The sequence below is a fragment of the Carassius auratus genome, unplaced genomic scaffold (assembly GCF_003368295.1).
Source record: "Carassius auratus strain Wakin unplaced genomic scaffold, ASM336829v1 scaf_tig00008402, whole genome shotgun sequence".
NCBI lineage: Eukaryota > Metazoa > Chordata > Actinopteri > Cypriniformes > Cyprinidae > Carassius > Carassius auratus.
In genome coordinates this window covers 89,593-115,223 of record NW_020523941.1, presented here as the reverse complement: position 1 = coordinate 115,223, position 25,631 = coordinate 89,593, and the positions used below count along the sequence as shown (strand labels likewise).

At 38.1% G+C, this 25,631-nt stretch overlaps 1 protein-coding gene and 1 long non-coding RNA gene across 7 annotated transcripts; both read left to right on the top strand.

The window, feature by feature from the left end:
• The first annotated feature begins 3,035 nt into the window (after positions 1-3,035).
• LOC113071891 (uncharacterized) lies at positions 3,036-5,073 on the top strand. Of its 3 annotated transcripts, XR_003280257.1 has the most exons (4): positions 3,036-3,251; positions 3,998-4,068; positions 4,288-4,386; positions 4,680-5,073. It is a non-coding gene; the product is annotated as an uncharacterized LOC113071891 (long non-coding RNA). The 3 variants fall into 3 exon arrangements; XR_003280259.1 differs by lacking the exons at positions 3,036-3,251; positions 3,998-4,068 and adding an exon at positions 4,125-4,160; XR_003280258.1 differs by lacking the exons at positions 3,036-3,251; positions 3,998-4,068 and adding an exon at positions 4,137-4,198.
• A 1,466-nt stretch (positions 5,074-6,539) lies between these two features.
• LOC113071901 (zinc finger MYM-type protein 2-like) lies at positions 6,540-25,631 on the top strand. 4 transcript variants are annotated; one of them, XM_026245188.1, is made up of 23 exons: positions 6,540-6,636; positions 9,655-10,480; positions 11,184-11,472; positions 11,598-11,763; positions 16,453-16,665; positions 17,140-17,287; positions 17,603-17,718; positions 17,859-17,981; positions 18,312-18,462; positions 18,670-18,842; positions 19,007-19,172; positions 19,255-19,286; positions 19,401-19,542; positions 19,638-19,765; positions 20,145-20,304; positions 20,552-20,689; positions 20,881-20,990; positions 21,177-21,354; positions 21,774-21,904; positions 22,783-22,897; positions 23,129-23,371; positions 23,542-23,677; positions 25,205-25,631. In XM_026245188.1, the coding sequence occupies exons 2-23, from the start codon at positions 9,670-9,672 to the stop codon at positions 25,389-25,391; spliced, it is 4,056 nt and encodes a 1,351-aa protein (XP_026100973.1). In that variant the 5' UTR covers positions 6,540-6,636; positions 9,655-9,669; the 3' UTR covers positions 25,392-25,631. The 4 variants fall into 4 exon arrangements, with proteins under 4 accessions (XP_026100973.1, XP_026100971.1, XP_026100972.1 ...); XM_026245186.1 differs by lacking the exon at positions 6,540-6,636 and adding an exon at positions 7,085-7,125; XM_026245187.1 differs by lacking the exon at positions 6,540-6,636 and adding an exon at positions 7,155-7,248.

Genomic DNA, 25,631 nt, shown 5'->3' with positions numbered 1-25,631 from the left:
AAATACGGTTGGTTAAGTGTTTATTGAGTTTTCGGAAGTCAGATTTTTGATAGCAACTGCATCACACATGAAGGTCAGCAAATGTGACAAACTGGATTTGTATCTGAAAGTCATTTTGTAAATCTTGTTTGTAAAGTGTTCCTTTTATTTTTTTTTCTCTCTTTTAAATAGAATAATTTATCACTCCAAATACACCTACTGTTTTGTTTTATGTTCCGTTCTGACCATACACTTATCTGATGTGCTTCGGTCTTCATTGCTTGTGCAGAGTGAGTGATGGAACAAAACTGGACCCAAATGTGACTTTGAACTCCTGCGTGTGTACTTTAAAATACAAGTTTTCATATTTTGTTTCCTGAGAATGCGATGATTTTTCAAAAGGCATGAACTATTGGCATGAATCCTAAATTTGACAAAATGAAGCCATTATAGTTGAAGAAATGTTTGAATGTATACATTTGGGTTGTGAGCTATTGTAAGGGCTAATTTGTTTTTGCATTGAGAGGAGGAAGATTTAAGTCATCCAAGTAGGAGTGATCAGTAGAACGAGTTCTTTTAATACTGACTAGTAGAGAATGTGACCCTTTTCATGTATGTTCCAATGTTTTGTAAGGCAGGTTGTACATCAGCTCAGTTCAATTTCTTATTAGAGTGTAGTTATGTAACTGTTCAACATGCAGCACATGAGCTCAGGTCATCTTCTGGTAGTGATCGTACAGATTACATGTGTAGTTTTCACAAGAATTATGTAAAGTTATTAATGACTGAACTAGGAGTCAGATCCGGAATGTACAGCTGGGCTCATCTTGAAAGAGCTTTGAAGCACAGTGACGTTCTTTTATTCTGTTGCCTACCTCTCTTTGTCCCGTCATTGTTTTATTTGTAAGTGAGAGAAAGACTGCTCATTGCTTCACGTCCTCTTCTGACTACAGTAAATAAACTGTACATATATTTCCATAACAATCAATATTTTGTCTTCTCTCCTATTTACTAAAGCAACAATAAATAAACATTTATTCTCTTAATTGGTGCAGCACTAGAGACTTCCATTCCACTAATTTAATTCATACACACATTCAGTGTAGCAAAGGAGACTGTTTCAGATGAGTGCATATTAGAATGTGATCAGATGGGAAAGATGGCTCATTGTCAACATGCTAGAGATGGATGTGCTAGAACTGTCTTCAGGAGGGGAGTCCAATCCTGCTCGTGGGTGGCCAAATGTGTATCTCCAACCAGCTCCAACACACTTGCCTGGAAGTTTCTAGTAAGTCTTAAACCTTGAATAGCTGCTTCAGGTTTGTTTAATTGTGTTTGGAGCTGAACTCTGCAGGACGGTGTTTGGAGACCCCTGGTATTCAGTATGCTTTAAAGCAGGTGTCTCCAGACTCAGTCCTGGAGGGTTTAGCTCCAACTTTGCTGCGTCCAAAAGCACTAAAAGGCAGTCTTCGGAGGCAGCATTCCAAGACAGTAAGGCATCAAGGCACATCCGAATCCAAATTCTATTTTACTTCCCATCTCCGGGGGTACCTTCTTCTGATCGAATTTTAAAGACAGCATAGATGTATGTTTTACTGACTTTGATATCCCACAATCCTGTGTGTTCCATTCTGTGATTGTTGAGCTAAAGATGGCATCTGAAAGTTGCGTTTGGTGGTCAGTTTGTGTGTAAATGTATATTTCTGACTTTTTGCACTTTTGATGTTCTTTCTAGCGAGAAATCAATATTATAGTAATTCAATATTTGTTTAGTTATCACCAAAACTTGATCTATTTTGTTGTAGATTATTAAACCATTACACTGCCTCAGAAGTCTGTTTGAAATCACTTTCACGAAGTGCCTTCATGAAAAATGCTGCCTGCAAAGACATTGCCTCATAAGACAGCAAGTCAGCTGCCTAGGCTTTCGGATGCAGCCCTTGTTTCTAGTATGTCTAGCAAGACCATAATTCATTTCTTACGGTGTGTTTACTTGGGGGTTGGAGATAAACTCTGCAGGACAGGACACCCCTGCTATAAGGGCAGCAGCAAAAAGACAATCTGGATTTTTGACATTTTCCAGTTCACTGGATGTCTTCAACCTAGTAAACACTGGATTACGACTGAAAATGGCCATGTTCAAAAGTTTATATAGGGAAATATAACAAACTTTTCTGAAAACACTAAGACACGCTGGGTTATTCTGATTAACCATATAATTCTGATAAATATGTACATGTTTCATATCCGGCACATGCATCACAATTTGTACACTTTCAATTCAAGTTTATTTGTATAGCGCTTTTTACAAAACAAATCGTTACAAAGCAACTTTACAGAAAATTATGTTTCTACAATATTTAGTAGTAGCTAGTAGTTTGTGCACATTTGACAGGATTTTAGAAAAAATAATAATAATAATACAAGACGTAGTCAGCTAGACGATGAACTATCAATATTATTAATTAAGTTATTATATGATGCAGTCACACATTTAGCAATAATTGTTAGTTCTGTTTGTTGATTCAGGGTTAGCATCATCTGAGCTAACACCTTAACATTAATACACCTTAACATTATTTTTGCTGTAGCCACATTGGTAGATTTCCCTTGGTCTAGAAGAAGCAGACTTGAAAGTGGGTCTTAAAAGAAGCTAAAAAGGGCACAGTTTTTCAACAGAATGGATAAAATGGTGCAGAGTGGATTCACCTAACTACTGATATCTTCAATAAAATAAAATACGTTGGACAAAATCAAATATGTTTATGTTGTATCTGTCATAAAGTTTTGAAATATAATTAATGTTAAACTCCCTATATCACCTCAAACTAAAACAGTGTTTTTTTTTGTTTTTTTTTAAGTCTGCACGAAAGATCTAATGGTCTTACCTAATGTTAATTTTAATACACACATAGTTTAATGTCGACTCTTAAACACGGTATTAGTACGGTAATAGTATTTCTGACCAATACTACTAATAATGAGTCTCAAAACGTGATTTCACGATTCACGATGACAAACCGGCTCACATCTTTCTTCGAGCCCATCTGTCAGCAGGGGTTCAGATAAAAAATCGGCAGCTGGCAGCAGGAAGTGGCTGCCATTGACAGCCGGAAGGCAGTAACTGACAGCCGGGAGGCAGTAACTGGCAGCCGGATGGTAGGCGGGACCTGCCATTCGGTGGGAGCCAATCAGTATCGACCAACGTGGGCGCAACCAATCAGATATAACTGCACCCAAACGCTTCAGTAATGGTTGCGATTGATCAAACGGTAAGTTCAGAAATTGGTCATCGGAGTAATTAATGTTTTTTTGCGTTGTAAGTTTGATTTTAATTGTTATCTTGGTGAACGACTTGGTAGACTTGGTGCCTACTTTGGTTTAATTGTTCAATGAAATCTAATTAGTGGTAGCAACGTTGTTTGTGTACCTTGTTAGGGGCCTACCATTAACTTCAAATTACGTTTGACGTACCATTAAATATTAACGTTTGTTAGCGTGTTAACAGTCTATTGAATAATATAAAAGAATGTTGTTTGACTGGAATGATGGAAGATAAATTTGCAACACTAACCATATATTTTTGCATGTTAAGTCTTTCAGGAGATTGTGTGATATACAATAACTTAAGAGTTTTTAAAAGAAGTGGGTTTTTTTTTTTTTTTGCACTATTGAGGTGTGTTTTCTCTAATACTATGCATGTGCAGAACTGTTCTGTGTACCAGTTGAAGTTGTAAGCATGTGAATGCAAAACAATTTTTTTCTTTTCTTTTTTTTTATTATCTATACAAAATATAATGGACCGGTTCATAATTCCTTATAACTTTTAGGTCTAGTTTCACAGACAAGGGCTTGGATTAAGCCAGGATTAGGCTGTAGTTAAATTTAGAACATTGAAATAGCTTTTGTAAACATGCATTTAGAAAAAAAGAAAAAAAAAACATTACTGATGTGCATCTTGAGACAAAACCATGGCACTGACACCTTTTTTTTTTTTTTTTTTTGTAATACCCAATAGTTGCCAGATGCTGTCCTGTTGGAAATTCTTCTTTACGTGATCCTGGAGGAGGGGTGATGCTACATTACTTAGTCCGTCTTTGGTTTGTTCCTAATTCAGAAGTCTGTTGTACTGTATACAGACTCCTTTTCGAAAGAGGGCACAATCCAGCTGGCTTGACTGAGTATCTTCTTTTACATATTTGATTAGAGGTTTAAAAAGGTGCCATAACATTACATTTCTCAGTTGCCATGTCTGAATGTTTATCTTTGTAATAATGCTGTTTTCATGCTCCTCATCTCAATATACAGGTGGAACAAAATGGAGAACAAGTCTAAGCCATGTCAGGAATTCAACAAAATGTACACCCTGCAGACACTGCGACGAGGTTTACATCAACTGCTTACCAGGTGTGCAAATTATGCATGAAAATGTAATCACTGCTCTGTACATGATGACAAGATGCAATGGGAATAATCATTAATATGGCTGTGCATGCATGTCTACTGTTAATAAAGCAATTTAGGTATTAAAGTCACCATTTTCTTATGAATAATAAAATGCAGCAGCTAGAGTTCTTCCTAGAATCAGGAAGTATGACCGGATTAGCCCAGTTCTGTAAACCCTGTACTGGCTCCCTATCAAACATCGTATAGATATTAACATCTTCAATTATATTAATCTGTTTCTTTCTTATTCGAAGGTCACTACAGTCACCCGGATCGAGTACGTATTCAGACCAGATGGTGGATCGCACCTAGAAAGGACCTCTACAGCCCTGAAAGACAGCGGAGACCAGGACAACTAGAGCCCCAGATACAGATCCCCTGTAAAGACCTTGTTTTTTCTCCATTTTGTCACCGGTGGAGTTTTGGTTCCTTGTCGCCTCTGGCTTGCTTCGTTGTGGTCACTTCATTTACAGTGATATCATTGACATGATTGCAAATAATTCCACAGATACTATTTAAACTGAACCGAGCTGAAGGATGACTTCACTGAATTCAATGATAAACTGCCTTTTAAACTGACTACAAACTGAGTTTACTACTGTCCTTCTGCATTATTGACTGACACACTATTTTCCTATTAAATACTGTAAAGTTGCTTTGCTTTGATCTGTATTATTAAAAGCACTATATAAATAAACGATGCTTGACTTGACCATGTTGCAAGAGGAAAATGAGGTAAGATGCACATCCACCCTGGGTTTTACAGTGATTGGTGCAAGATGCTGGAGAAGTAACTCCGTATACCTCATCAGTTCTGATCTAAGAGTCTTGAAAATACCTCCGGATTGTTGTTAGTGATTCTGATTGATATTTTAGTCTGCTTGTTTACTGAATATATTTTCTACGGTTTACATTGTAAAGCACTGACTTTGACAACTTACTAACCCAGTTACAAATTTAACAGCTAATTTATACTATATATATATATATATATAGTTGTTTCTTGAAATACTACAAATATAACCGCAAATTATGATTTTAAATAAAGGTCTCTGAGACTTCTCTCTTTTCAGTAATTTGTGTATATAGCCTATAATAAATAAACAACATACACCCAGTAAGTGCCACTCTCGTATATAAATATAAATGGTTTTATTTCACACAAACAATGATACATGCATGCATAAACATTCGGCTGGAAATTAACGTTTAGCAAAATGATCTTATTTCTTTGTTTATATTTTATCAATATTTTAAATCTAATAATATACAATACTGACCTTTATACTTATTTAAAAAAGTATTAAACATAATCCTAAATGTATATAATTATTTATTTGTCTTGTTGCCGCCGGCAGCATCCTCCAATTTCCGGGTATTAGCGACAGCTGCCATCTGGTTTTATTGGCAGCCTCTTCCTGCTGCCAGTGACAGCCACTTCCTGCTGACAGCTGCCGATTTTTCGCTGAACCCCCTCTCCCATCTGTGCCAACTTGTGTTGGACAAGAGACAAATTATTTTTGAGTAGGGCTTTAAGGACACTTGTTTTATTAAGCAGCTGAATAGTTTGTTTTTGTATGTTATGTTTCGTAAAAGGATTTCTTGCAGAAAGGATACCTGAAATGTATATTTGGCTCTTGCGCAATGCATTTCCGTCCCCATGTTTTCGTGCTGTAGTGTTACCGCACTCACTGCTTTGGTGTGTATAAATACAGTTAACTAAATTCAGTTGCATTTAGCAATTTTGATTTTCGCTCTGTATTGCTGGATACTACGATTTTTTTTTTTCGTATAACACAATTTACATATCCGTTATTTGTCAAAGCGTTAATTTATATTCCATTAGGATAAAATAGAATTTTCTTTCACCAAAACAACCTTAAAATATAATTTACAAATCTTGCATTTCTTAGATTATCAAATAATATAAAACATCATCAAGATATGTAAATTTGTGTCATCCTGTTCCTGTTAATAAGGTAAAATAATAATAATAATAACAACAACAATAAAAAACTTCTAAATGCTTGATTGGTTAATGTTCAAATGTTTTTCGCGTGCATGAGTCGATTCTTTTTAATGATTCAACTGAACACAAACCGGATATGAATGATTCGGTCAGATCTGTTCTCGAGTCAACAACTCACTCGTTAAACCGAGAACCGTGTCTATTGTACATTTCGAGGGAATTGAGGATTTGACCGATAAACCGTAAGTTGTTTTAATAGCAAGAAATAAAACGTACTTAAAAAGCCGTTCAAATGTGTTGTAAATGAACATTATTTAGCATACAAACGACAACATTTCAGGAACTGAATCGTAGCTATAATTTACGTAACTTGGACACGTGAAATCAGAATAAAAATACTTTTAACATTCAAAAACGTAACAGAAGCATAAGGTGCCTTATGAAACGTTTTGTCACGCTGGGCGTTTATGGACCACGTAGTGTCATGGCGTAAAAAGAATCACCGAATCGTGTTTTTGAACCGACACTTTGATCGGAACTGTTCGAAAGAAACGGTTCCTCTAAATGAGTCGGATTTCCCATAACCAGCGCGCGCACGGTCCCGTGTGAGTAGCGCGAAGAGCTCGTTTCTCCTCCCACGAGCCTGGAACGTCTGTACGTTTTCACGCATGCGCGGCAGGATTAATGTCAAGGCACAAAAGTGGCGCTCTATCGTATCCAGCTCTACTCCGGTAAGAATATATCTGGCGTTTTGATGCTGAACTGCGCGTAATTGGACAAAGTTTTCACAACTATGTCCGCGGCGGAGCTCAAGCTGAGGAAACCATCTGGGTCACCTGTGTTTGTACGAGAGGGTAATTTAACGTGCAATTTTACCCCGCCTGAGATTTCCCCCCTCCGCCGTGGCAGGGTGCTGTTGCCTATGCTCTCTTGCATTGTTTCGCTCGCTCTCTAATGGCGGACATGAGGCAGTGCTACCCGCTGACTGAAGGGGGCAAGTGTTTTACCAATTAGTAAATATCGCTTGTTTTTGATGCTGAATACTAAATGTGCTTTTAGCCTATAGTTAAATGGACAAGCTTAGAATATGCAGTGAAACATTTGTGGCTAGTCACCTATAGGCGTTATAGTTGATGTTTCTTAACAGTATAGCGCCCCAGCAGGGCACCACGTGTATTGCCTTTTGATTACCAGGGGTAAACGCTCTTGAGTAACTTCAATTAAACCTTCACTCAAGAGTAACACCAGCAAGAAAACTCGGTTCTCGTAGAAATCTTAAAGGGAGTCATAAATATAAGCAAAAACAGACGTATTTTCTGTATTAATGTGATAAAAGTGTTTTCTATGGCTGTGATCGCAAGATTCGCAATTGGTCGCAGTGTTCTATTTGTGTTGTTACTCACAAAATGCGTGCCCTTACGCATCTATTCGAATACGTGAAATTCAAATGTATTTTCCCTCCAATTTTCTCGCGGGGATTATTTGCCGATAACTACTTCTGACAATTTTTTTTTTCATTAAAATAACAATGGCGCAGTCTCGAAGGCTCTCCTCCCTCCAGTTCGCCGCTAATCCAATGGCTGCATGCGCCGGAGAGGCCAGGGGTGGGTGCACAAGCGGCACATGGGCCGGGGGTTTTGCGTGAAAAGAGACGGTTGGGGTAGATTGAGAGGCTCCTCCCGCTTGGGGGTCTCGCCTAGCAAGTTTGCGGCCCTGTTTGCCTTTGAGTTTCCTGAATATAATGAAAGCCTATGAAGCTTAGCGTGTTGACGTCGTCAGACGGTTGCCTTGACAGCGCACGGATCGCGGTAGGACGATTGTGTTTGGATACGGAGGGTCTGGAGTCAAGGGCACGGCCTAGGGGTGAATGGTAGGAATAGCCCCCCAAATGACTTGATTATGTTGATAATTTACACAATTAGTGCAAAAGAAGTGCAGCTTTATGGGGCCATGCAACTGCGATGCGTTTTAGTGGGGACCTTTGGAAAACAGTTGCGTTGTTGCTCAGAATGCAGACTTGGCACGGGCATGGCGCATATGCATGTGATTATATCTCGTCTGAGAGGTGGATCAGTAACACTTTCCTCTCTCCAGCATCACGATCATGACATCAGCCTGTGGGGAAAGCCCAGAGATTCAAAATGCTAACTTGTTTGTCACATCTATTTGAGCAGTGTTTTTGTATGTGCTGCTTGGCATTGCCTCTATAAGGAGTCTGTGCCGGCATTGCATCAACATTAGGATCTCAGCTGAAATGAGGCATTCAGTGACGAAGCCTGAGAATTTAGGGAGATACACTCCAAGCTCTGCATTGCAGTCAGATGTATTAAAGTTCAACCAAAAGTCTTTACAATGGATGGATTATCATAGCACATACATATTTCCAAATGCAAAATTGTAGCACATTGATTTTTGTGTTCTACTGTGCATTATGGAGACTAAACTGTTGCAATCTACATTTGTCATCACTTTCTTCAGAGAGACTGAAAGATTCGATGCCAATATGTTTATTTTTTTTTTTTTTTTATTGTACTTTAAAAGAAATGTTGATTGACATGTTGATTTTCATTTTTATCTGACAACAAAGATGGTCAAATGGTGTTTGTTGAGCTCTATGTGGAAAGCCTAAGCAGGACATGTGAGTTACTGTTCATTTACTGGCCTGTGAGTAATTTGGGTTGCTTAGTGATGATCATTTTATGATTATGATCATGGACACTTGGCTCAATAGGTAATTTGAAGTTTTAAAAAACATTAATACTATTAATAATGATAATAATGTGATAGTTCAAAATATTGTTCCATCTTGCATTTCAGAATTTAAAGTTCCAAATAATTTTTACTTTATTGTTTTTCCATAATTTGAAGTTCTTAAATCATTTATAATAATTTGCTATTCCAAATTGTTCACTTTCTAGCTTTTTGGAATTAAAAACTCCAAATCTACAGTTTCAAATAATTTTCACTTTATTGCATATATGAATTTGAAGTTCCACATTGTTTTCACATTCTTAAATTTAGAATTTAAACTTCACCACTTATTTTAGACATCCTTTGTTGTAATTTAATCTTGTTATAATAAAATGAGACTGACTTGTTCAATTTTGGCAGTCTGTAGCCGGATTGGTCATATTTTGTTTGATCTTTACGAAATAAAGGGATTATTAATCAGCAAGCCAATTTTTTTTTCTATTCATCATTCATGGCTCTTTTTTTGCTTCCTCGGCTAATTGTTGAACTCATTGTGTTTGTGACAACAGGTGGTTACCCAAGCAATGGATGGAGATTTGGAAGCCAGGGCAGATGTTGAGGAGGCAGGTACAGTCACTGGGGAGGAGGAGGAGGGGGAAGGACATATGGAAACCACACCCAGAACAGAGCAGACTCCATCTGCAGAAGAGCCACAGACAGTACCAGACCTGCCCAAGGCCTCAGAAGACAATGATGATGATGTAGTATTGGTGGAAGAGCCTCCTGCTCACTCTCAGGGCAGAGTCCAGCCCCCCAGTCCCACACCTGCAGAGACCCTCACTGCTGCCAAAGACTGTGCGGAGTCATCTACCACAGCAACCGCTTCCTCAAAGGCGCCCAGTCCTCCTGCCTCTGCAGCTACGGCCAAAAGCCAGAGCGAGCCAATTGTTATCGACGACGAGGAGGATTCGGAGCTCAAGGTTGCTGCTTCTTCCTCATTGCTGCCCCCAGAGGCCAAGAATGTCCTGAGCAGCACGGAGCCTGACTCTGAAATCAAAATCTCTAGCGTTACCACGCTGGGAACAGACTCTTCGGGGGTTGCCATGGCAACTTCAACACCTATGCCACTGGTGTTGTGTGCTCAAGAGGATATAAACCTCATGATCACGAACGTGACATCGCTGAAAGGCGAGGGCGGTCCAGCGGCCGCCGGGTTGGATGGTTTGGAGGGAGCTGAGAATGGTCTGCAGATCAGCAGTTCATTCAGCCTGAACCCAGAGGCCCAGCAGAACCAGGGTACAGCCAGCAGACCTTCACCCACTTTCAACCCGGGACGCATCGGTGCTGCAAGCCAGCCTGTGCAGAATGGAGAAACAGGGACACACCAAAGATCTGGTAATTCATCCTCATGTATCTGCTTTGTCATCCTTTACACAAAATACATGTACTGTGGCCCTATGAAATGTTATATTTTTTCCCCAAATTAATTTTTTTTTTGTTTAAATTTTTCTGCATTAATTTTTTTTTTAATGGTTTAATTAGATTTTATTAATCAAAAAACATGTCTAATTAATTAAAATCATGAAACTTACTATATTAAACAACAATTGATTAAAAGTTCAAGTAAAAATGAAGTTGTTTAAAATCACTGTGTTACATAAGCAGTGACTGATCTTTTCTTTCGTATTGTGTAAACCGTGTTACTGTATTTTGAATAAGGAAAAATATGGGACAGGTACTTGGTCCTATACATCAGTTGTTGATTGGTTTTTGAGATGGGTGTTGCACTTAAAAATGGATGCAGATGAGCACAAGCTTGTAGGCAAGCTCCTTTATACATGATCAGAAGAGAAGTGTATTTTCAAAGGTCCAGTTATGACATTTTGATTAAACAATTAGGTCAGAAAAAAAGAAATGAAACTTATACTGATGAATTTATAGATGAAATCTGTAATATGCATTTAGAAAATAAATCCATTCATGTGCTTATTTTACAGTAGTGTATGGTTGTATTTTTAGTTACCAAGATTCACAAACCAGAAGGTTTTGTGGTGGTCTTGTCATAACATGAGATTTAAATCCTTTTTTGCTTCTTTAGATTCATGGATCTCCCAGTCGGCCTCTTTTCCCCGTAACCAGAAGCAGCCTGGAGTGGATTCGCCATCTCATGCAGCTCCTCTTCCCAAACCACCCTGCCAGTCGTCCTCAGGATCCCAGCAGCCGCAACGCACCATGAAAGTCACATGCGCCAACTGTAAGAAGCCTTTGAAGAAAGGCCAGACTGCGTACCAGCGCAAGGGCTCGTCCCACCTGTTCTGTTCGACAACCTGCCTGTCTGCCTTCTCCCACAAGCCAGCTCCCAAGAAGAGCTGTACTATGTGCAAGAAGTACGACTTTTAAAATGAGTTTGAGAAAGTGCCAACTTAACCACTCTTGTTTGTACAAACTCAGTTTGATGTTTTTTTCTCTCTCTCTCTCATTCTCTTTTGTCTTTAATTTTTCTCCCAATCAGAGACATTACCAATATGAAAGGTGGCACCATAGTGGCCCAGGTGGACTCCAGTGAATCATTTCAGGAGTTCTGTAGCACAGGCTGCTTGGCAGCTTATGAAAACAAACAGAATCCTCAAAAGAACCAGCTCAAAACAAAGTGCACCGTCTGTGGAAAGCTCACTGAGGTCAGGCGATTTACATTCTGCTATACTTTTGATTTTATTTGAATATCTCATACAGTCATATTACCCAGCTGCAAACTATATGCCGTGTCTCCACCGAAATTACCCAGAACACCTGTACCAGGGACTTTTTTTCCCCGGGAACTATTTTCCCCCAGACCTGTTGCTTTCTGCATTTCCACCGCAGTCTAAAGTACCATGAAGATTAATCAACTAGTCTGGTGACGTAGGTCTGTGCGCGTTTCTAAATACAAAGTACACAAATTTCAACTTGCATCCTCGATAGTTCAAACTTTCCGCATTCGACTCGGGAGTGTGATGTGCGCGACAATGCAAATCTGGTAATTCTGCAAACATCAAGGTACTTGATAACATCAGTCAGCTCGCCTTGGCTACACCAATTTTCCTCAATGTACTTTTTACAAAAAAAATGAAATCAGGTATCAAATACCACTGCTTCCTTTCATTTTCATAATACAACTGCCTCCTTTCATTTTCATTTAAACAAAATAATAGTTGCAGAAATTTACTTATTTCAGGGAAATGTGTATATATACAGCATATAGATATATTTAACATAAAGATAAATTGAATCAGACCAAAGATTACCTGTTGGATTGACCCCCAAAAAATATATATTTTATGTTTAACCACTAAAGAGACATCAGAGCCAGCTGCACACATCAGAAGGTCTAGCAGAGGTGAGGCTGGTTCTCGGCGGATACATGAGGACTGAGCTCACGTCTCCGAAATCAGCGAAACACAACTTTATAAATAAACCACAGATTTGAGTTTTAAACAACTACATTACAACTACACCTGAAATACTTTTAAAACTAAATTTCATGACACAATAACAATAATATTTCATGCATGTTTAGCGCCCAAGTCCTGCCCCCGAAAGCTCCGGACCTTTGAAATTGTACTACCTCACAAACAGGGACCTTCTGAGGGGCAATTGTTTTTATCCGGAACTTTATTTAGTTCCTGGCTCCTGCGGTGGAAACACACAGAGTATCAGGCCAAAGTCCCTAGTTCCTGGGTAAAGTTCCTTCGGTGAAAACACGGCTTATGTCTGCAAAGTATTTCCCTTGATTTTGTCAAACATTTGTTTGACTTACAGATATCTTCTATAAGAAATATTGTTTAGCTTATAAGATGTTAAGCAGATTGCCAATTCAGAAATCCAGGGGCCTGTACCATGAAGCTGGCTAGCCAGGTATGTTTTAGTTTAGTTTGCACCAATCCTGGGTTTTAGGTACCATGAAAGTGGCTTGGATTTTAGTGGTGTTGGAGATCTCAAACTGAAATTCGACCAATCAGCTTAAAGCAAAGTGACACATCATTGACACAATAAAGCCACTCCCTCAGTTTCTCTTACTCCAAATTAAACCACTCTACATAATAAAACATTTTTAAAGATAGAATTGTTTGATTTTCAGAGGTGATTCTTTTTTTATCATTATTTGATGTGATTTATATATTTGTTATACCCTTAATCCATTACACAAGATAGATTAGTTTAATGGTAATTATTAAGCTTTTATTTTTAATTAATATAAACATAGATAATATGAAACATACGTAATTAAGTTTTAAAATCAATAGCCTTAAACATGACTACATATGAGTTTAGATTAAGTGTTTTATACCTATAAATATGATCAACTCTATAAACTAACTTCACCACTTTAACTTGCACTTATATGGCAAGATGTTTTCTTTAAGTTTCCCTCTTAAATGGAAAGATCATGTAAATGTGTTTAAATTCTTCATCTTGTTCAATCTTTAAATTTTTGGTAGTGAATCTCTCACAAGAAGTAAATCACAATTTCAAGGCATGTATATTGGCTGTTCATTACTGATGTTATACTTTCATTGACCGAGAAAGTTTATGTACCAACAAAGCCAAATTGGACTGGTTTGGTTTTGTCAACTCAACTGATCCTGTAACCCTGAGTTTGTTGAGCCACCATCATGGTACAGGCCCTAGGACTGCATTTTTGTTTAATATGCACAGACAAACATTTAGACACAGGTACAGAATGCTTGATTCATAACAAAGGTCAGAAGAACTTTTAATTGCACTGAGAAGAACATCTCTATCTATCTATCTATCTATCTATCTATCTATCTATCTATCTATCTATCTATAATGTGTGTGTGTGTGTGTATATATTTATTCTACTTTTAAATGTTGGGTCAGTAATATTATTTTTAAAGAAATTACAGTAAATTGATGGTAAGACAGGTAAATGTTTAATATTTAAAACATTTTTGTTTAACTTTCTTAAAATCCAACAACTGTTTTTAACATTGATGATAATAATAAATGTTTTTTGAGCTCCATATCTGCAATATTAGAGTAATTTCTGAAAGATCTTGTCACCTAAAGACTGGCATAATGATTCAGAAAATTCACTGGAATAAACATTTTTAAATGTATGGAAACCTTAAATTTGGGTTGCTCTCTTGTACAGTATGTGTACTTGCATGAACGTACAATGTACCTACCCAAGAAAGCACTGGATTATACTGTATATAATATAACTGCATGGGACTGTAAAATAGAGTGCTATCACAATTTCTATGCTAAATATACAAAATATTTTTGATCAAGTAAATGCAGCCTTAGTCAAGATCAAAATACTTCTTTGAAAAAACAAAGATCTACTGACCCCAAGCTTTCAAAGAGTAGTGTATGAATCATATTTCAAAACTGTTTGAATGTATTTATTTAGTGTCTAAATGAAGTAATGAAGTTGGCAGTGAATGAACATTTGTCTGTTTCCTAAATGTTACAGATTATTGTAAACAATCCATCTGCATGTTTTTTTTTATTTAATTTATTGTTTTGACCCTGTAATGTCATGACTGGACCTCCGTTTGAAAATGACAGATCATTATAATAACTTAAACCACGCTCTTACAATCATCTGAAATGCCCACATCTCCAAAAAACAACCGAGTGTTTGTGCACCCCTTTATTTTTGTATAATAGTAATGGTAATATGCCTGTACACTGTAATTTACAAATCCTACTAGGAAAGCTTTTATCATTAATAATTAATCTTGTTAAATGTAGTGGTTGTCTGATATTGTTTTTTTTTGACTGCCTATATCTTGGAAAGCAGGAGGTTGTGATAGCTGATATAATTATTTGTATTATTTTATATTTAAGAAATTTGAAATTATTTGACAATGGATTAAAAAATAAATGTGAAAAATAAACATACTTTAGATGACAACGTATTTTTCACAAATACATAAATATTTAATACAAGTATAATTAAAAAGAAAGTAAACATTGTAACCAACAGGGCACTCAGTATTTTGGGAAGTTTGTGTGCATTGGGAATCATATTTTTCAAATAAAGCCAGGGTAACTCTCATTTTACATACAGAGCACAGTGAAAATGACATGAATATTACAGTGGGCAGATGCATAAAGGGTAGCATAATTTTAATTCACGAGTTTAAAGTTTAAAACGTTCAATTCACATGGACCGAATCTCACGCAGAGAATACGTGATCATGCTGGATAAAAATGCACACTTCACAAGATCACACAGCTGGATTCGATTAAGTTTGCTGAGTTTGTAAAATTAAATATTCATTAGCAAAGATTTGTTTAAATTATATAAATGCTTATTTGCTGACGACAAACAACAAAGTATTATAATGTTTGCCTTTCCATTACTAATAATATAAAGGCAATCATTATAATACTTTTTGTATACATTAACTCCTTTGTTTAACCATTCTATCTGATTATTGGACTTCTATCTGTATTAGACAGAACTGTTAACTACGACAGTAAACGAGAGGGTGTGAGCACTGTGTGCGCTCAGGTGCTGCCTTTCTCAGTGCCGTCAAAATAAAGGTCTGGTACCACATTGGCCAAGTGGAAAAACTTATCGGCTCATGCCGATATTTGAAAAAGCCAAATATTGACCGATATATTGGCCTTGCCGATATGTGTTGACCGCTAGTTACATGGTGTTCGTCTAGTAGGCCTAACATAAGAGCTGCACCGGTGATGGCTGAATGGCAGACATTGTGAACTGGGTAATGATAGTGAATTAATGAATTCTATGGTGAAGGCTCACTTAAATATTTTTTATTGGAACATTAAATGACTGTGACATGATAGTGCTGGATTATTATAAAGTCAGCTAGGTTGTGTATGCTGCAAATGATGCAATCTGCTTTATCCTGATGGTATTATGTAGATAAATTTGTTGTTTATATTGCGTTAGAGCTTGTTCGCCTAAACAAGTTTTGATCACAGTAGAGCACTGGACTCTTGCATTTGGATATGCTTCCATTAAGGAAGGAAGCTCAGAATCAGTGCACATTCAGTGCATCTGTAATACGAGTTCATTGTGCCTGGATGAAAAACCCAAGTACTGTCATTTTCACCCACTTTTCATCGGTGTCCATTGTTGAATATCATTTTTAAACACTATAAAGCCTCCAGCCTTGTAGCCACGGATACTGCCATCATTGACTGTATTTATGGTGTATCCATGCTGATCACCTTGGTGAACACAGCAGTGAACAATACACCAATTTAGTAGTCAATGTGTTGATTTTATAATGTTATGCAAATCTATTACTTGAATACAATGCATTTTTTTATTTATCTTCTAAGATATTTTTTTTTAATGTATCTTTTTGTATCTTCTCCAGATTCGACATGAGGTGAGCTTTAAGAATGTGACCCACAAGATCTGCAGTGACGCGTGCTTTAATCGTTACCGTATGGCTAACGGGCTCATCATGAACTGCTGCGAACAGTGTGGGAACTACCTGCCTAGTCGTGCAACAGCAAACCACTTTTTACTCATCGATGGTCAGCAGAAACGCTTTTGCTGTCAAAATTGCATCAGGGACTATAAACAGGTCAGTGTTTGTGTTTAGTTCACATCTCACAGTGCTGTCAGTTAGCACGCTTTAGTAGTAAAAATCCAATTGCTACAATAACTCTATATATATATAATTTTTTTTTTTTTTTTTTTTTACTCAATACTGTAGTATTAATATTTATAGCAATCCGAATGTCTTCACTTTGTACTCAAATGCACGTTGTAAGTGAGCTAAACTCAGAGCAGAGATGCGTTTGTGTGGAGCAGCTCTGGGACGCTGGCTCATGAGCTGCACACATGTAAATGAACACAGTGGAGCGATTCACTCTGGAAAACGCAGCATCTTTTTAAATTAAATCCCAGGCTTTGTGACTTGATTATTTCACTAAGCCATTTTACCATTTCGATTTTATTTTGATCAATCGTACAGATCTAGTTTTGATGATGTGTTTTAGTGATTACTCTAAATTATTATTATAATTATTATTATTTTTTTTTTTTTTTACCACAGACTCATGGGAAGATAGTGCAGTGTAGTGGCTGTAAGGTGATGTGCAGATCATTTGATGCCACTCAGTGTATTGGGTCAAATGGAGCCATGGAGTCTTACTGCACCACAGCCTGTATGACAAAGAGCAAATTTGCAGCTGCTGCACAGAGTGAGTAGATAATCACAACCCAGAGCTAATGCTGTCACTCTCACTTCATGGGTGCCATACGGCCTTCTTTTGTGTTCTCCTAATGCCTACATTTGATGTGGTTTCATAACATGTTGAATATGCAAAATGTTGTCCTTATTTGTTGTGCAGTATGTATAGTGTACATAATGTCGATATTAGATCATTTCGCAGGGAATTTGATTCCTGCTTTAAGACTTGTACCTATTACAAACTCTGAGTCAGAGATTTGAGGTCAGGAGAACGGAGTATCTGTTATAAATGTCAGCTCATGTTTGATCTTATTTGTCTTTGTAGATTCTGAGCCCTCATGCCACTTCTGTAAGAGAAATGCATTACCTCAGTACCAGGCAACTCTACCTGAAGGGAAGGTTTTGAGTTTCTGCAGTTCACAGTGTGTCACCAAGTTCCAGGTACTTCAGTTGCCTTTATTTCTGTAGGACCTTGAGTAGAAGAACACAAGCTAGTAAATGCATTATTAAATCTGGGGAATGTCTAAGTACAAAATGGTAATGTTCTGCTGGTGGCTTTATTATCCAAATGTCCCCTGCAGAATGCCACAATCCAAACATCAGCCAATGGGCAACTTCCTGCTTCAGCTTCTGAGAACATCCAGCTGAAATGTAACTACTGTCGTGGTGCCTTCAACCTGAAGCCAGAGATTCTGGAGTGGGAGGTGAGATCTCACACATACATTTCAACTAGCCCATTTAGTTTTTTTAGATGTCAACCTTTAAATGAGTATTTCCCTCCAAATTAATTCAATATCACTTTACAGATCATACAACAACATGGGATCACCATAAAAGCGCAAAAAAAGCATAAAAGACTTGAAAGATTTGGATGCAGAGGACACAAATGTCCTATCTAAGCACTATTAAAGTAGTCCAAGTAAATGTAATTGATGTTGATAGATATTATGGTGTAATTAATTTTTGGACAAACTGTTCTTTTAAAGGATTTGAGTAGCCTAAGATTGAAGTGTGATTATATCTGATCCCTGCAGGATAAGGTGTATCAGTTCTGCAGTAAGACCTGTTGTGAGGACTACAAGAAGCTCCACTGCATAGTGACGCTCTGCGAATACTGCCAGGAAGAGAAGACTCTGCATGAGACTGTGAAGTTTTCGGGTGTGAAAAAACCTTTTTGTAGTGAAGGTCATTATTCTGTTCTGAATTTCTGTCAGAGTTTAACAGTACATTGTCCTGTGATTAAATCTACTGCTGTTCACATCATGACATGTTGTGATTTTATCTTTTGGGTATGACGGACAATATTCTAGTGAATTTGGTATATTAAACTTTACTACATTCATCCATCATGACAGGAGTGATATTTCAGGCAGTGTTTTTCTCGCTCTGCAGGTTGTAAGTTACTGTTCAAGCAGGATTTCGCCAGGCGTCTGGGCCTGAAGTGTGTCACTTGCAACCACTGCACCCAGATGTGTAAGAAATCTCTCACCAAACAAATAGACGGAGTCAGCAGGGACTTCTGCAGTGAGATGTGTGCTAAAAAGTTTCACGACTGGTACTACAAGGTACATTTATGTTCTTTTGAATATGTTCTTATACATTATGGTCTTTAGCAGAGATCCTGTTTATTTTTATTTATTTTTTTTTTTTTACTATTTCTTGTTATATTATTGGATCTAATCATCTGTGCTGCAGTACTTTGTAATCCCTGCATTTCCATGTCCACTAGGCGGCGCGCTGCGACTGCTGTAAGGTACAGGGGAACCTGACGGAGTCTGTGCAGTGGCGTGCAGAGATGAAGCATTTCTGTGACCAGCAGTGTCTTTTGCGCTTCTACTGCCAACAGAATGAGCCCAACATGGCCACGCAGAAAGGCCCAGAAAACACAGCTTTAGGTACAGTTTAAAACCCGCTGCAGATGTGCGTATCTGAATCATGCTGTCATGTTTACAATGAAATCCTTTGGTCCATTTACAGGGATTGGAGGAGCAACCCAAGCATCTAAGATGGTGAGGGTGCTGTCAGTTCTGACTGAATCATTGTTAAACACAAGAAGCTACAAATTGGCATGATGCGTAGTCGTTTAGATTAACTCTAGTCTGTTCTTATTGTGACTGTTGCAGTTGTTTACTCAGGGGCCTGTATCGTATGCTGGGGGAGGGATCCTGAAGGATGTGAAAAATAAAGCTGTGCTCTGTAAGCCCCTCACTATGACCAAGGCCACCTACTGCAAACCCCACATGCAGAGCAAACTACTGCAGACAGGTGAGCACCTTCTGCTCTGTGACAGTAAAACTGCACAAACTTTTTCTGGAGAAGATGGAGGTTTATGTGCTTCTGTCTTTGCTAATCTTCCTCAGATGAGGCAGGTGTGGAGGGCTCAGGAAAGGAGTACGTACCTGTTCCAGTCCCTGTTCCCGTTTACATCCCAGTTCCCATGAACCTCTATGCTCAGGCCACGCCCACTCCTATTGCAATACCTGTACCGGTAAGAGCTCGCTCACAGAATCAAAGTGTCACATTGTTTGTGATGGCAATATTTTTAGATTTATGTACATGTAGTTTCAGTAAGGTTTCTCTTTCAGTTGAAAACTACAATTCATATTCAGTCAATTCATGAAAATGGTTCATTATTAATTCATGTTTTTCTTTTTATTAGTTTAAATTTATTATAAATAAGTTTAATTATAACTTGTATTGCATTTTGTCTCTTTTTATACATTCATATTAATTTAATTGATGTGTTTTATTATTCTAATTATATATTTATTCTATTTTACTCAAACATGAGAATGAAAATACATAATGGCTACATGCCTTACCTCACAGAAATGACCTTCATTGCCTCAGTGTTTTGGTATTTTCAGGTGCCTGTGCCAGTGTTTCTACCAACCACGCTGCAGAACGCTGAGCAGATTTTGAAGACCATCAGTGAGCTCAAAGCCAAAGTCCCCTCTGACCCTCTGGAAGCTGATCTAATAGCGATGGCTGAAGTGATCGGTCAAGATGAGAAACCCAAATGCTCAAGTAAGAACATGTTAGGAGCTGTCTACCTCTGACAGACTGAAGATGGACTCTACTTGTGTTTGTAACATCACTGCCTTCATCTCAGCAATTACCTACTGTTGGTTGTCATTTCCCAGCTTTGTGACACTCTCTAGTGTCAGTTTTACCCTTCTACTCTCAGAAGCCTGTCGTTCCCCTCCATTCACACTGCAACATTTTGAAATGATACAACATTTGTAAATCCCAAAACCTCCTCTCTTTTTTTTAGATATCAAATGTGAAAAGAACAGTGGAGAAGTGAAGATGGAAAGTGTAAAACATGAAAATGGCAGTGGCAGCTCAGAAGAGGAGGAGGAAGAAGACAAGTATGAACCAGATTTGGATCTGGAGAAGGACCTGCCTCTTGGTACATTGACGCTAAAAGAACTCGCATTTTATTGCAAGAGATTAATGATCTTTTTATAATATTTTGCCTTTTGCAATCTTGACAATGCCTACGTTAGATAGTATAAGTATATTTCTCTGTTAAACTCTCTAAATATATAATCACTGTTTCCAAACATACATAGTAAAGAAGTGTTGCCGTGTGTGTTTCAGCATCAGAGCCCATCCTGGTTGAGAGTCTGGATACAGACACACTTTTCTCATTGCCTCCAGTCCTGTCTGAGGAGAAAGAGAAGACGCCTCGGCCCAGAACCAGGAGGAGGGTAATGAACACATCTACCCCATATCACTGCATCCAATGCTGTCCTGTGATTAGAAAACCATTTGCTGTTCACATGCTGATGTGTCATGATTGTTGAGGTTCTATATGAGGCTTGTGGCGTCACAGAGGGTGATTGTTAACAATGACTTGTGTGTATGCTGATGTTTCTGATTTACTGTTGCTGCAGGGCCAGAAGAGACGGGCAGTAGAGGAAGACTCTTCATCCTCATTATCCTCGTCACCAACCTCAGCTGCAGACAGCTCTTTCTCCTTGAGCACCAGATACGGCTTAAATGCTTGGAGGAGATGGGCCACATCTGAAGCCTCACCGTCCAGCCAGTCCAAAGGAAAGGAGAGGAAACAAGGTATCAATGATCTTAGAGTTAATTCAGTTTGATTTGTAAATTGTAATACCAGATGGACCCAGAGCTATTTTCAAGCTTGGATGGTTTGTTGAGAGACTTTTGTTTGGTTTGATTGTGCTCAATGATTATAACTTCACTGCTGTTCACATTCTGAAACAGTTTTGTTGATCTCTTTTGAGTTATGAGGGCACTTTTTTCCTTCTAAATTGAACAACAGACTTGTGTTGCAACAAATTGTATTATTTGGGATACACCCCTTGAGATGCATTATCTTGTTTGTCCTATAAGGGGGTCCTTTATCATGATTGTGTAAACAAGCGTTTAAAAAATCCTCAAGATAATCTTAAGTGTTTCTGTATGCTGTACTGGTGATGTTGTTTAAGGTGTTTTTTTTGTGTATGTTTGTTTCTGTTAAACAGTTAGTCTCCTGTCCCTGAGCCCAGCCGAGCTGAATCAGTCTTTATCTCACTTTGTCAAAGAAGTGCGTCGGCCCAATGGGGAGCGCTATACTCCAGACAGTCTCCTTTACCTCTGTCTCGGCATCCAGAAGGTGAAACTGTCTACAGCTTTTATTTACATGATTGTTGTCCATTAAAACTTTAAATGAGGATCCTTCGAGAGCAGATCCTCTTGATAAATGTATGGAGTAAACATTGAAATGTTGCACTTTTTAGTAAACCCCTGCATTTAAAATAAATGAATGCTTTGCTTATAAAAATCTAATATAAATCCGTAAATAGTCATATATGCAGGCTTTTCTCCAGAGTAGGGCTATACAATTTTTGTTGAAATAATACATTTAAAAATAAAACGCTAAAATCTACAATCTATCATTTTAAATTCTAAACTACTACTAAAACTAAAATAAATTTAAGAATTACAACATTACAGTGTACAGTATGAACATTTACATTAATTTTAAGGATTGCTCAAATTTAATTTATTAAATTAGTGATTTTAAAGACACAATTTTAGAAGTATTAGATGATAAAGAATGTAAATGTAAAAATAAGTGTGAGCACCAAACCAGATTTCCAGGTGCTCTCATAAGAACCAGACAAGAAAAGCTTTTGTGCACCTCTGCTAATATTCTACCAATATATTGGGTATCCCAACATCTTACTCCAGTTCAACATTAAAGTTCCTACCAATTGAAAAGGAGAACTAGAGATTCCATGATTAAGTACTTAAGCTGTATTTAAAAGTAAACTCTAATACAAACTAGGTCTTCGCTTGAGCTGTCCTGATCTAAGCAGTATCCAGTGATTATATCATTTGCTGTTCACATCCTGAAACATGCTGTTGATGCTTTTGCTATGAGGATACATCAGACTGCTTATTGGAGACTCACCAGTCACCTGTTATTAAAAGCATTTGTCTTGCAATCACAGTGTTGTATTGTTTGTGTTCGAATATTTTGTTTTGTAGCATTTACAAGATAAAGGAAGGACGGATGACCTCTTTGGTGACCCACAGTACCACATGTTTGGGGATGAACTGAACAAGCTCCTCAAAGACTGGCAACCCAGTGTCCTTCCTGATGGTAGAAGCACTAATATGTTTAAAAGTGTGAAGAGATTCAAGTAATGTGACTGACGTTTTGAAATGTCCAGTGATTATAACTTGCTGTTCACATTCTGAAGTGCTGTTGACTCAATCCAACTATGAGGACATTTCACATAAATTATCTGTCTTTAGCATGATTTTGAATGTTGTCTAACTTTGTTTCTGATTCTAAATACCAGTTTGTAACTGTGAGTGGTTTTCTGTTGAGGTTCTCGGTGGGGTCGTGTTGAAGAGCAGCATCTCTGGAGCAGTGGGCAGATTGGGGAGCAGACGCCCTCTGTCCTGCTGAGATCTCTTCTTTATCTCAACACCAAATATTTTGGTCTTCGCACCACTGAACAGCACTTACGCCTCTCGTTTGGAAATGTCTACGGCCCAAGCAGTTCCAAACCGCACAGCCACGAGACCACCGTCTGTATACGCATCCCCTCCATCTCACAGGAGCAGCACGGTGTGTTCATCTGAAGCATTATATATGGCATCATTCAGACATTATACATTAGTATTGCTTTTATTCTGCAACCTATTTTTATTGTCATGCTTTTGTGGATAGTAATACATTTCTGTTTGAGCTGTTTTGTATGTTCTGTACTCTGATGAACCTTGTCTCTTTTTCCATAGAGCAATCAGGAAGTAAGAGGAGGCGGAAAGACGACTGTGACTCAAACTTCAAGACGGACAGTGATTCAGGAGGATCTGTTCACTGTCCTGTTAAGAAACATGAGTGCAGACTGTATGAGCTTTACCTTTCGAAGTGGTGAGTACTATATGTAAAAATGTATTGTGAAGAACTTGCATTTGAAGAACTTGATGTAAAAGATGTTTGCAGAGCCCCTGGCCAAGCACCAGCACTATTTTGGTTGGAAAGCGCAACCCAAGACCAGGGATGGAAATGAACTTTTTTGGCCGGTGGATTTCAAAATCTACCAGCCACTCAAATGCTTTTACCAGCCACTTTCTTGTTTTTAACCAACAATATGTAACTGCATATGAAAATTAATACTATAAAATCTACAATACTTAAGCAGTTTATTTTATCTCAAGTCTCATGCAACCATTTTCGTACGCATTAATAATGTTGTATTTAATTCCAAAGGAAGGATTCACCAGTATATATATATATTTTTTTTTTTTTTTTTTTTTTTTTTTTTTTTTTGTGGTTGAGGGAACATGTGGGGAAAAGTCCCGTTCAACACTGTATCAATGAAATTTTACACTGTCGACAAACGAACGCATGGCGTTTTTAATACAGCGTTTTTACGTGTCTTGTCACGCCAGAGCTGTCAAACATGTGTAGCGATAAAATGTTGTTTCTACAAACAAAAATGAACAGTGTAACAACTTACTAGCCACAGAGCTAACTTCTGAAAAAGTTCCTGAGGACTGGAAATAAAACGCATCCCCCGGACAGCAGTTATTAGACACGCGACCGATAATACTGTTTGTTAGTTTGCTTATTATGCCATTAAAAACTAAGATAAACACAAACTGTCCATATAATCTAAAATGTTGCAGAATGCTGGAAGAGAATGAATTTACCGGGTTTTGACAGAGACGTGACAGTATGTGGAAACTTGTGAGCGATAACAAATTCAACTCTTCATGCAATCTTGTATATCAAGAGCGCGTGCTATAAAACGTACTGTAAATAACCAACAAATATTTCACTCCACCAGCGGCACTAACTTCAGCTGCAAACACTGTATTTGGAACAACGCCGCGGTTTTGAGCCCGGTTTACACTGCCTTTCTCCACTGAGATGCTTTGGATGATGTTACACTTTATTGCGTGTTGTACACACACGGGCTGGGTGAAACAGTAAGCTATTTTTATTTACCTGCCACGGTGGCCGCTAGGTGAAGCGAGTTTAACCACCACAACACAAAATCACCCGCATTTGGCTGGTGGCGGGTGCTAATTTCCATCCCTGCCCAAGACCATGATTAGCTAATTCAAATTGTTCTGAACTAAGCAGTGTCCAATGATTATAACATTTGCTGTTCACATCCTGAAACATGGTGTTGACACTTGTAGTATGAGGACACATAAAACTGACTAGAAGGAGCTGTGCCTGTAATAATATTACATAAATTACTGTTCTCACTTCATTTTGTTATTAAAACCTCTCAGCCAGCCTCTAAATATCATTTTGTTTGTTTGTTTTTTTGGTCTGTGTTTTAAATTAGTCTTTTTGTTATCAGCCAGGTTTCTAATATCACTGAATCTCTGTTCGTGTAAATGGACCCAATGGGATCTGACATAATCTCTCTTCATCTTTTCTCAGCCCGGAGTCCGTGAGACAGAGGACAGATTTTTTGTACATGAAGCCAGAGCTCTCTGCTTCCTCGGACAGTCCACTGTGGTTCAGCTCGACGCCTCTAGAGAAGAGCGCTCTGGCGAGGCTCCTGACTCGAGTGCTGCTGGTCAGAGATATCTATAAGGACAGCCAGCACGAAGAGGAGGGAGTCTAGAGGCCGATGCACTTAAGACTTCTTACTATGCTGTCATGAGCATCACAGACGAGCTGCTTTTCATGTCACCCTGTCATTCTCCCTTTAAACACACTGATCCCAAAACTGCTAAGAGAAGATGTCAGGATGGATTTTGATATTGGTTGGGATTATGCTGATTCGGATCAGTCTTCCCAAAGACCCTAACCCTGAGGAGTTGAGGTTTTCTTGAGAAACTTGACCTACAGGATGCTGCTTTCT

What these genes read in the sequence shown, in the direction of transcription:
- LOC113071901 (XM_026245185.1), top strand. Translation starts at nt 7,188, where the DNA reads ATGTCCGCGGCGGAGCTCAAGCTGAGGAAACCATCTGGGTCACCTGTG. An exon ending in CAGAGATTCTGGAGTGGGAG is followed by an intron (nt 17,982 to 18,311) that starts GTGAGATCTCAC and finishes TGATCCCTGCAG; the next exon opens with GATAAGGTGTATCAGTTCTG. An exon ending in TGAGACTGTGAAGTTTTCGG is followed by an intron (nt 18,436 to 18,669) that starts GTGTGAAAAAAC and finishes CTCGCTCTGCAG; the next exon opens with GTTGTAAGTTACTGTTCAAG.